The 13298-nt window shown below is 40.4% G+C and overlaps 1 protein-coding gene across 1 annotated transcript in view; it reads right to left on the bottom strand.

Moving 5' to 3' along the window:
* LOC124595019 (coiled-coil domain-containing protein 40) overlaps positions 1-13298 on the bottom strand; it is a 384638-nt gene that overhangs the window by 134351 nt on the left and 236989 nt on the right. Inside the window, exon 8 of the mRNA XM_047133570.1 lies at positions 5710-5955. Coding sequence (XP_046989526.1) covers positions 5710-5955 — 246 coding nt within the window. The remainder of the gene's footprint in view (positions 1-5709; positions 5956-13298) is intronic.

The raw sequence follows: 13298 nt of genomic DNA, 5'->3' as shown, positions 1-13298 counted from the left end.
CCTGATTAGTGTAAATTCGCTTAGTTAGCAGTCATCTGTTTTTGTGCCAGTGTTGGGTGGTCACAGCCAGTGAGCTCCCAGCTGCCATTGGATAAGCAGCAGCCAGCAGCAACTCGTACTCTTAGTTCACTTATTTGTTTTATAGTTTAATTCTTAATTTCTTTGCATGTTTTTGGGTACTTACATAGTTTAATTCACAAATTTTGGGGTATTATAGTATTTAAGAGTTGTAGCATCGCGTTTTAGTACCCGTATAATGTAAATTCGCATAGTCGTCAGTCATCTGTTTGTTTTGAACAGCTTATGAGATAAAAGAGAGGAAAAAAAATTGTTAGTGATGCAGAGGGACTGCACCTATTGTGTACAGATTCAGGGGGAATTGGCCACTGTCCATAAACAGCTGGAAGCTTTGTTGGCTGTGGTTGACAGGCTCCAGGCTGTTGCCCTGGGCCACGGTGACATTGGGATACCCGAGGCGAGTGCTTTGGCACCTCTGGAACCTGTAGCATCGCCTGGGATCTCTGATGCCACTGTGCCCTCGGATTCGGACGTCCCCGCCAGTTGACACTTGCTTGATGGTGATTGGCGAACTGTGGCGGGGTCACGAATCCCTGGGCGGAAGGCAAAAGTTGGTGCTGGTCGCAAGGCTGAAACCTTATGCCTCCGTAACAGGTTTGAGGTACTGCCCACTGCTGAAAGTACTTCTGAGCCAGCAAGGATGGCCTTGCTTATTGCAGCAGTGGCCGGTCTTCCTGAGAGTTCCAGACAAGCACAGAGGGTGGGATTGTTTGTTATTGGGAGCTCCAATGTTAGGTGGGTGATGGAGCCCCTTAGGGATACGGTAGCTGAGGACGGGAAGAAAGCCAATGTGTACTTCGTGTGCATACCGGGGGGAGTCATCCTACTTTGGTACAGAGCTGAGTGGAGGGTCTGAATCAGAGGCTCAGATGGTTCTGCAACCATGTGGGCTGCAGATTCCTCAACTTGCGCCATAGGGTGGTGGGGTTTCAGGTTCCGCTAAATAGGTCAGGTGTCCACTACACACAGGAGGTGGCTACACGGGTAGCAGGCGCTGTGTGGAGTGGACTGGGTGGTTTTTCAGGTTAGACAGTCTCGAGAAAGATCAAAAAGGGCTTCAGCCTCAAAGGGTACAGGGCAAAGAAGCGACAAGAATCGACCAAGCAACAGTCAGTATTGTATTTGTAAGTTGTCATAGCTTGTTGGAAAAATACCAGAGCTTCAAGCGCTGATAGAAAGCACTGAAGCTGAAACCATTATGGGAACAGAAAGCTGGCTAGAGCCAGAGATAAATTCTGTTGAAATTTTTACAGAGGCACAAATCGTGCTCAGAAAGGATAGATTACATAAAGTAGATGGTGGTGTGTTTGTGTCTGTTGGTAGTAGTTTATCTTGTAGTGAAGTTGCAATAGATAGTTCCTGCGAATTACTATGGATAGAGGTTATACTCAACAGCCATACCAAAATAATGACTGGCTCTTTCTACTGATCCCTCAGATGATGTAATAGCTGAACGGTTCAAAGAAAACTTGAATCTCATTTCAAATAAGTACCCCACTCATAGAGTTATAATTGGTGAAGACTTCAATCTACCCTCAATTTGTTTGTGAAAATACATGTTCAAAGCTGGTGGTAGACAGAAAACATCTTCTGAAATTGTACTAAATGCTTTCTCTGAGAATTACTTTGAACAATTAGTTCATGAGCCCACACGAATTGTAAATGGTTGCGAAAACACAACTGACGTCTTAACCTCAAATAATCCTGATCTAATATAGAGCGTCATGACGGATACAGGGATTAGTGAACACAAGGTCATTGTAGTGAGGCTCAAAACCATATCAACCAAAACCACTATAAATAAATGCAAAATATATCTATTTAAAACATCAGATAAAGTCTCCATTCCTTCCAAGCTAATTATGTAAGTGTAGACCAGATATGGCTCAAATTAAAAGATACAGTATCATCAGCAATAGATAGATTGATACTGCATAAGTTAATAAACAGATGGGACTGATCCACCAGGTACACAAAACATGTCAGAACACTGTTGCAGAAGCAACAAAAAAAGCATGCCAAATTCAGAATAACGCAAAATCCCCAAGACTGGCTAAGTTTCACGGAATCTAGAAATTTAGTGCAGATGTCAATGCGAGATGTCTTTAATAGTTTCCACAATGAAACATTGTCTCAAAATATGGTAGAAAACCCAAAGAGATTCTGGTCGTATTTAAAGTACACCAGTGGCAAAAACAATCAATACCGTCACTGTGCGATAGAGATGGAAATGTTACCGATGATGATGCCACTAAAGCGGAGTTATTAAATACAGTTTTCAGTAATCCCTTCATAAAAGAAGATGAAGTAAATATTCCAGAATTCGATACCAGAAGAGCTGTTAGCATGAGCGACATAAAAGTAAATATCTTACGTGTCGCGAAACAACTCTTATCACTTAAAAAAGGCAAGTTTTCCGGTCCAGATAGTATACCAATCAGGTTCCTTTCAGAGTATGCAGACACAATAGTGCCTTTCTCAGCAAACAACTGCTCACTTGACAAAAGGTCTGTTCCTAAAGACTGGAAAGTAGCACAGGTCACACCAATATTCAAGAAAGGAAATAGGAGTAACCCATTGAATTACAGACCCATATCACTGACCTCAATTTGCAGTAGGATTTTGGAGCATATACTGTACTCGAACATTATGAATCACCTTGAAGAAAATGACTTATTGATACATAACCAACATGGATTCAGAAAATATCGTTCTTATGGAACACAGCTAGCTCTTTATTCCCATGAAGTAATGGCTGCTGACGACAAGGGATCTCAGATCGATTCCATATTCCTGGATTTCCAGAAGGCTTTTGATACCATTCCTCACAAGTGACTATTAATCAAATTTTATGCATATGGAGTATCATCTCTGTTGTGTGACTGGATTTGTGATTTCCTCTCAGAGAGGTCACAGTTCATAGTGACATACGGTAAATCATCGAGTAGAACAGAAGTGATATCTGGCATTTTGCAAGGTAGTGTCATAGGCCCTCTGCTGTTCCTAATTTACATAAATGATCTAGGTGATAATCTGAGCAGCCCCCTTAGATGACACTGTAATTTACCATCTAGTAAAATCATCAGACGGCCAATTCCAATTAAAAAATGATCTAGAGAGAATTTCTGAATGGTGCAAAAAGTGGCAATTGGCACTAAATAAAGAAAACTGCGACATCATCCACGTGGGTATTAAAAGAAATCCAGTAAACTTTGGGTATACAATGAATCGCACAAATCTAAGGGCTGTCAATTCAACTAAATACCTAGGAATTATAATTACGAGCTACTTAAAATTGGAAAGACTACATAGATAATATTGTGAGGAAGGCGAAACAAAGACTGCGCTTTGTTGGCAGAACACTTAGAAGATGCAACAAACCCACTAAAGAGACAGCCTACATTACAATTGTCCATCCTCTGTTGGAATATTGCTGCATGGTGTGGGATCCTTACCAGGTACGATTGACGGAGGACATCAAAAAAGTGCAAGAAGGGCAGCTCATGTGTGTTATTGTGCAATAGGGGTGAGAGTGCCACTGATATGAGTTGGGATGGCAGCCACTGAAACAAAGGCAGTTTTCTTTGCAGCGAGATTTATTTACAAAATTTCAATCAACAAGTTTCTCTTCCAAATGTGAAAATATTTTATTGACACCCACCTACGTAGGGATAAATGATCATCATAATAAAATAAGAGAAATCAGAGCTCGAACAGAAAGATTTAGGTGTTCCTTTATCCCACGCGCCATTCAAGGGTGGAATGGTAGAGAAGTAGTATGAAAATAGATCGATGAGCCCTCTGCCTGGCACTTAAGTGTGAATTGCAGAGTAACCATGTAGATGTAGATGTAGAACTCGCAGCAGGAGGAGCTAATGCAGATGACTCTCTTTGAAAAGATCATGGAAGACCCAAAAGCTGCAAATTGGCAAGAGACTATCAGGATAAATATATTTTAATTTTTATCTGTGATGGGATTGGAACAATAGAGTGGGTGAAGGAGATGGTATCCAAGATATCTCTATGGGAGGAACGAAGATGCTGATGAAAACAGCAGAGTACCATGAAGATATAAATCTGGGTACCTAAGCTACTTAAGAATGTTTCTCCTAAGACCATGTTCAAGCAAATATAGGTGCAGAATTGGAAAATGTTGAAGGAGTAGAGGAGGATAGTTAACTGGAAGGTTGCATCCGAATGCCAAACACTTGTGGTGGAAGTCGGAGAGAAATTCCTAAAAATAATGAAAGTTTTGAGGCTAAAACACTCTTTAGGCTTCTCACAGCTTACTGTCAGCATGATCAAGAATATCAGAAGTGACAGTGGTGGCAAGCTGGTGGTTCAAATTCTTGCACATAAACCTGCAGCACAGCAAGGTGGCAACTGCCATGTTCAGTCACCATCTGGGAAGAGAGGAGGTGGATGTGTACTGAACCAGGAACAGTATTTATATGATGGGAGTGTACCAGGCCTCAGAGAAACTGGAGGTATACTGATTTACACTAGGACGGTTACTGAATATTTGTTCCACAGAATTTCAAGCTGTGCTTAAGCCTGCTTGGTATTCACCAATTTTGTGATTGAGCTGCTTCTGAACTCCTTAGAGGAGGCATGCTAACAGAATTTTGTAAGTAGCTTGAAGAAGGTGGATTCCTCGATAGTTATTTAAATCCAGTTTGTCGCCTTTTTTTGTGCAGAGGGTAAATGAAGACATATTTCCAGTGTTCGAGAAGTTCAGAATTGAAACATCAGTTTACTTTCCAAAGAATTGTACACAGTATTTTATAAAATTTTGTTGCAGGTGCAACTAAAGTGATTTCTATACATAGTTCTGAGTATCCTTAAAAATAATTAGTTCAAAGTGAAATATAAAAATATAACCACATAAATGAATAAAAGTAATGCAACTGAACTGGATCAGGTGGTATACTATGCTAATGTATTGTATCCTACAATACTTCAGTCTTGATCTGTTACATTAAAATGTAGATCCTGTGTTGATTTTAAAGCTGGCCACAGCTAATGCCCCATGCCTAAACCACATAAAACAGCTTCAGCTCACTGTACGACTTACAATAAATTTCACCATCATCAGGCCGGACCATATAGTGCCAATAACACACTGTAACCTTTCACATCATAAACCTTTCTTCTAGTGTTTGACAGACCAATGGCAGTGCTGTTTGCACCATTCTAAATGACATCATCCAACTGTTCTTGTAATATGCTGCTTCTGGCCCTCACAATAACAATGAAAATCAAGACATTTGCCTATGCATGGATTGTTGTGTCACTCGCAAAAATGCCTGATAACTGTTTCCTACAATATGCTCCTAAGTTGACAGATCACATTAGTTAATTTATTTTATCTACTAGAGAGATGCTTGAGATTGGTGTTTCCATAATCTTTGTTTCCATAATCTTCACATTACAATAACATTGTGAACAATTAACCTTGGACATATAATTTGCATGATATCACCCTCTGACAGAATACCAAAACTTGCAATCCATACTATACTATTCCATACAAATACACTTAATTCTTAATTAAGTTAATAAAAATTGTTGTAATAGAAACAAAATGTCACTTTAATTCAAACACTATGCAATTATGCTAATCACACTTACCCCAGTCTTGGCAACTAGTTCCTCTAGTTGCTTGTTGAGAAGATCAACAGTTGCCTGTCGCTTGCTGATACTGGATTTGAACTGTGTGAGGCTATTGGCTGCATGCTGGCACTCATCCTCTTCTTGTTGCAACTCATGATTGGCCTCTTCAAGAAGCTGAACACCATGTAGAAGTTCACTATTTTGCTGCTCTACTTCCAGTTCTGCTTGTGTCAGTTGATTTTCTGTTTCCATTAGAGCAAGTTCCTGTATTAAAATATATATGTTTCTTGAAAATTTTTAGTCGCCCAGAAATAATTACCAGCTAGATCAAATGAATAAAAATCGACAAAGGCTTAAAAAGACTGATTGTTTTCATAGTTATAAAAGCCAAAGAAAAGATAAACATGTATTTATGTCAGTAAAAAGAAATATTCATAAAATTTATAGTAGCCATACAAGGTGTAAAAATGTCACCAGCTGTCACTGTTGGCATGAACGTAAACTATTCGAGCCAATGGTGGCTCGACAACAAACCGGGAGGTGAACCACGGGAGAGGGAATGAGACTAAATACAAGAGTCAATCTACAGGGCAGCAGAGAGTCCGAAGACCATACAGAAATAAAGCATGAAAATAAACATAAACTTGACAAATGTGGATGATTATCAATAGCACGCAGAAAACAGAGCATGACATGAGGTGAGGTACTGGTTCGCAATAGTTGAAATTAGTGTACGAACTGCTGGGAGAGGTCTATCACTGGCGACATGTAAACACCTGAGTCAGTGGATCTGCCAAACATCATGATCAATTGCCGGCCAGTAGACGTGATGCCATACCAAAGCCTTTAGTGTGATGCATGCAGTGCATGGAGTAGGTGAGCACACAATGCTGGAGCGATGACCAAATGACAGCTTGCTCCTCCATGGCATGCATGAGGACCACCTGGAAAATGTTTAGCCAATCCCGCAGCAGAGAAAAACATACAACAAATAAATACTTTATTATTTTTGTATTCAAAAATATCTTAAAAGACAGCTATATTTACATTTTTCTCATAGTATCAGAATCCCTGCCATATTACTCAGTCTAATAAATGTAATATGGGATCACAGTTATCTTTGAATAACCATGTTGTCTTTTCCCTTCTCTTTCTTTCATTATAGCACTTTTGCACCAATAATACTTGTGATGAACAAAGTACAAATACGCACGTGGAATATTACATGAAATGAGCACATGTGATAGGTTGTGAAGTGTAACTTTCTTACCCAGATTATAAAATAATATGTGATACAAAGACTTTGTCTAGCAATTAATATGCGAATATTTCTTGATGCTATAGTTTGTATTTTTTATAACTGGCACTTTCAGTTATTAATTCAAGAATTTTGCTTCATCTCATAATCAGATACTGTAATTCATGAAATTAATGTCTAATGAAAACCAAACTGATTATGGGCTTAAAATGATATCAAATTATTGTATTCATATAGGTGAGTGTTGAAACCTGTGGACAGTGCAAAAGATACACAGTTAAAGACAGTTATTTAATTTGATGGATAAAAAATCTACTCACTAAGTGGCAGCAGAACACCCACATAAAAGACGGTTGTAATTGGCAAGCTTTCGGAGCCAGTGGATCCTTCTTCAGGCACAAGGATTGAAGCAGAAGAAAGAAGGGCAAAGTAAAAGGACTGAAGAGGTCTAGAAAAAGGGGTTGATTTTGGGAAAGTCACCCAGAACCGCAGGTCAGGGAAGACTTACCATATGGGATGAGAAGGAAAGACTGATTGTTTTTATAGTTATAAAAGCCAAAGAAAAGATAAACATGTATTTATGTCAGTAAAAAGAAATATTCATAAAATTTATAGTAGCCATACAAGGTGTAAAAATGTCACCAGCTGTCACTGTTGGCATGAACGTAAACTATTCGAGCCAATGGTGGCTCGACAACAAACCGGGAGGTGAACCACGGGAGAGGGAATGAGACTCAATACAAGAGTCAATCTACAGGGCAGCAGAGAGTCCGAAGACCATACAGAAATAAAGCATGAAAATAAACATAAACTTGACAAATGTGGATGATTATCAATAGCACGCAGAAAACAGAGCATGACATGAGGTGAGGTACTGGTTCGCAATAGTTGAAATTAGTGTACGAACTGCTGGGAGAGGTCTATCACTGGCGACATGTAAACACCTGAGTCAGTGGATCTGCCAAACATCATGATCAATTGCCGGCCAGTAGACGTGATGCCATACCAAAGCCTTTAGTGTGATGCATGCAGTGCATGGAGTAGGTGAGCACACAATGCTGGAGCGATGACCAAATGACAGCTTGCTCCTCCATGGCATGCATGAGGACCACCTGGAAAATGTTTAGCCAATCCCGCAGCAGAGAAAAACATACAACAAACTCAATCTCCTCTCGCAAGCTCTGGCCAACCTGCCTGGACAGCGGAAATAATTTTCCAGAACATTAGCTCAGCAGTCATGGTAATCATCAAAGGATACTCCAAGAATGACTGCTTGTCCAAGGTAAAAACTAGAGCCTTGTATTGATCTAACTCCACATCAGGATTAGCTGACAACCATGACATTGCATTTGCACTAGCATGTTGGGCAGTGGACCACTCCACAACCAGTTGGTGGTCCAACCTGATAGATTAGCGGGAGGGCTGAATAAGAAAACCAGTGACTTGTGGTTGGTGATGAGTAAGAATCTCACTCCATATAAGAACATTTGAAACTCCTTAGTGCCATAAATGATAGTCGAACATTTGAAACTCCTTAGTGCTATAAATGATAGTCAGTGCCTCTTTTGCCACCTGTGAGTAGTTATGTCGTGCCACAGGAAGCTTATTCGATGCACAAGCAGTGGAGTCTCGGTGACAACTGGGTTCTGATGGGACAGAATTGCACCAGTAAAATGCTAGGAGGCTTCGGTGGCAGGCAAAAAGGAGACTGTCATTTACATCCACAACCAATAACAGTAGAACACACTGGGGCACTGCTTGCAGGGCATTTCTGACTGCTTCAGAGTCTAAGGAAAGCACTGGAGCCTCCAAAAACTGTTCCGTGACTCACCAACTTTCAAAAACTGTACTCAGGTGGCACATTTTGCAGTGAACTGCACACTTGGCCTCTACACGCAGGTAATCTTGTTGAACATGCACCAAATGACAATTGGGCAAAACCACCATATTGCCTATTGAAGAGAAAGAGGTGCTGAAGGAGAGAAACACAAAGAACCTGAAAAACATTGTGAGTGGGAATTACAAAGCTTCAGTTGATGCGTACATACCAAGCCCAATAAAGGCAAAGGTGAGCAGCACTGTGATGTCATTGCACTCAAATCAACAGCATCAACATACTGCAGCTCACCAGAAGGCAAGTCTGTCTGACACACATTACAGGGTGCCAGGGGCTATTTACCTCACATGTTGAACATCACCATTTTTTAATTTTTGGAAAGTACATCCATTGCCACAGCAGTAAGCTCATGAGATTCAGCAATCTTAGTGAATGCAGCAAAAAAAGAGTGGGACAAAAAAGGTCAATGCCCCAGTTTGTACCTATGGATCAGGTGTTAACTAGAATATCACATTCATAGTTAGTGAGCCTATTAGCAAACCTGCTTATGAGGTAGCACATTGGGGACACTCAAACAGACACTTGTGCAAAAGCCCCTACATGTCAGCAATCCACAGGAACATATGACTATCCAGGGCACTTGTGGTACGGCTTAAACTTCAACTGTGATGCCACCACATGGATTTGATGGCCAAAATACAGCATGAATAACTGACAAAGTTTATCAAAGGTAAAAAACCAAACAATGGAAAATCCAGAATGGAATGTAACAATATCAAGAAAAGGAAAGTTGCTACTCACCATATAGCAGAGATGTTGACTCGCAGATAGGCACAACAAAAAGATTGTCACAAACAAAGCTTTTGGCCAGTGAGGCCTTCATCAAAAATAGACCACACACACACACACACACACACACACACACACACACACACATACACCACTCACTCACTCACTCCCGCAAGTGCAACTCACCCACACATGATTGCAGTCTCAGGCAACTGAGGCCACACTGCGAGCAGCAGTACCAATGCATTGTATGGGTGAGTTGCATTTGCGCCTTGTGTGTGTGTGTGTGTGTGTGTGTGTGTGTGTGTGTGGTCTATTTCTGACAAAGGCCTTACTGGCTGAAAGCTTCATTCGTGACAGACTTTTCATTGTGCCTATCTGACTCAGCATCTCTGCTATATGGTGCGTAGCAACTTTTCTTTTCATAATACTGTTTATCAAATGTAAGTTTCTCAGGGTCAGTAGAGGGCTCCAAATTCTGTACAATTCCATACAATCCCACACAGCTGGACAATAACAAGACAGCCTCATCAACTTGATTGATGATACGCTTTACCTGTAGCTTGTACACAAAAACTCATTTTGCTGAGTTAATTATTTCAAGAAATTATAATTAAACTTTCAAACCACTGTAGAAATAACACCATTGGTCAGAATGATGTCAAATTGCAATGGAATATTTTTGGAAAAGGGGGAAAACGTATGGCAGAAGAAAAATAATAGTTACAAAATGTAGCAATATGTGGCACTGAAAGCATCATAATTTAATAGTGGCTGACTACAAATGACAAATGAATCATACAACAATGCCTAAGGTGTATGTTTGACACTAAACCAACTGTACTACTCAGTGTGCATGAGTGAACAGGTGTGATACTGTTAGTTATGTAAGCCCATCCACCAAGGCAAGGTCATATCACATCAGATGGGAAAAATTGGTTTGTAATTGTCCTGTGGCCAAAAACCACACAAAAAACATCACTCACATCAGTTTTTAATTGGCCTGAGGCCAAAAACTGCATAAAAAGCATCAATCACATCGGTTTTTAATTGTCCTGAGGCCAAAAATGGAATAAAATGTATCAATCCATAAAAAGCGTCAATCCAAATCAAACCAGATTACTAATTTCTGTGTGACTGGCGCAAAGCAAGTTCAATATGCTGTCCACTGTTTTCTGCAACAAATTGAAATCGAGAACCTGATGTTCTACAACTGATTGAAGAGTTTCCGGGGTAGCATTCACAATGTGTTGCACAATGCATGCGTTCAATGGAGCGAAGTTTGCAGTCAGAACACTGAACACAACACCTTTCAGACAGCCCCACAGCCAGAAGTCACAGGGATTAAGATCAGGTCATTGTGACAGCAAAGCTGTAGGGAAATGGTGGGTGATAATTCTATCATTTCCAAAATGGCACTTCAGCAGCTGCTTAACTGGGTTTGCAATGTGCGGAGGTGCATTATCTTGCATAAAAATGATCCCGTTCATGCTGTTGGAGAGCTGGAATGATGTGGTTGCACAAAAGACACTCATAGCGCTTACCAGTGATGGTACAGGTAACAGGACCGGAAGCACCTGTGTCTCTGAAAAAATATGGCCCTATGATAAATGCTACTGTAAACCCGCATCACATAGTGACCTTTTCAGGATGAAGTGGTACTGGTTGATTTGCATGTGGATTTTCCGTTGCCCATATTCAACAATTCCTTGTATTGACATATCCTGTCACATGGAAGTGGGCTTCGTCCGTCCACAAAACCTTCCATGGCCCATAATTGTCCACTTACACATGAGCAAGAAATACTAAAGCAAAGGTCTTTCTTGCTGGCAAGTCATCAGGAAGTACCTCATGCACATGGGTATTTTTGAATGGATAGCAAAGAAGGATGTTTCGTAGGATTTTACGCACTGTGCTCACAGATCTGTCCAATGTTCAGGCAATTTCCCATGCACTACACGTTTGCACACTAATACCCATCTCTCCTGCATGCTGTGGCCACTGTTTCCACTGACATCGAATCAATTCGTTTCCTCCCTCTACCACTTCCATGTTGCACAGCAAAAGAACCTGCCTTTTCAAATTTTCGAATCATTTTCTCCAGACCCATGGCAGTCATCGAACCAGTGCCCTTTTTCAAACCCTTTAGTGTCCAGAACTTCTGCAGAGCGACGTGTGCACAGTCATCATTCTTGCAATACAGCTCTACAAGCAGATCGTGATACTAGACTGAGACAGTCATGGTGAACGTCGCAGATGTGGAAGGAGGAAAATCCATGTACCCGGCATGTTTATACCAACTTCAAAGGGTCGTGCACATGACAGGTGGTTCAGGAGAATAATTTACATCTATTCAATGGTCTCCGATTCGAACACAGTGAAGTAAAACCCATGGCTTATCCAGATGATATAGTGTTGCTGAGAAACTGAAGAAGAACTGAAAGACATGTACAGATCTCTCAGGCACAGTGCCAGCAAAATGGGGCTTTTGATTAACCAAGAAAAAACCAAATATATGGAAATAAGTCAAGTCATAAACCCAAATCCTTACTTTGAAATTGACCAGCATTCTAAATTCAGAAAAGTTCTCCAGTTTAAATACCTTGGATCATGTTTCAACAGTGAATATATCATAACAATGGACATAAATGAAAGAACAGCCTCAGGGTCAAGATGTCTGTACTCACTAAACAACCCACACAAAATTAAAGCTTTGTCAATCACCACAAAGATGAAGATATACAACACTATCATCTGCCCCATAGTACTGTACGGTTCAGAAAGCTGGACGCTTAGAAAGAATGAAAGAGAAAAACTGAATTTTTTCGAAAGAAAAGTAATGAGAAAAATCTGGGAATCTGTGTTGGAGAATGGTGTGTGGAGAATTTGAAAGAACAATGAAATTTATCAGTTAATGAAGCAACCCATTATCATCCAGAAATTAAAAAGTAGGAGACTGCAATGGGCTGGACATGTGGCTAGAATGGAAACAACAGAATCACCAAGAAAGCATTTGAAGGAACTCTCCAGGCAACAAGACCATTGGGGCGACCCAGTACAAGGTGAAAAGATGACAAAGAGAAGGACATTGCAGCATTAGGAATTCTCACAGGGTAGAGAGAGGCTGCGAGAGATAGAAGGTGGTGGAAGCAGATCATTGATGCAGCACGTTGTCCACAGGGCCTGAGAGAGAGACATACAGCACCATCTATTGATCAATTTCCACACTATTTGTTTTCTTCTGCCACACGTTTTCCCCCTTCTCCGACAATATTCTGTTGAAATTTGACATCATTCTGACCAGTGGTGTTATTTCTACAGTGTTTTGAAAGTTTAACTTTAATTGTAATCACCCTGTACATATAATTTGATGTGCTATACAGTGTATTTCTATAATAGCATGCAAGAATGTAACAGGACATAGAGAATGCTCTACTGGACAATTTGAGGTAGAGAACCTGTGGTCATAGAAGACAGCTTAAGGAGATATGGAAGTAAACTTGTCTACCACTTTGTCTTGCGTTGTTGTTTTCCAGCTTATTTACAACTAACATGCAAACAACTGTACACATACTGTGCTGTTTATTTCCATGTACATCCTTTATTTCCTGCAAGGAAACAAGAAGTACAAGCCTGATTATTAGGAAGTCATGATGCAGGTTTTGTTTACTTTACTTGCCCATTTATTTATTTATTTGTCGTATCCAAGACATCACTTTCACA

This window comes from Schistocerca americana, chromosome 2 (genome assembly GCF_021461395.2).
Source record: "Schistocerca americana isolate TAMUIC-IGC-003095 chromosome 2, iqSchAmer2.1, whole genome shotgun sequence".
Taxonomy (NCBI): domain Eukaryota; kingdom Metazoa; phylum Arthropoda; class Insecta; order Orthoptera; family Acrididae; genus Schistocerca; species Schistocerca americana.
This window is presented reverse-complemented; position numbering and strand designations above follow the sequence as displayed.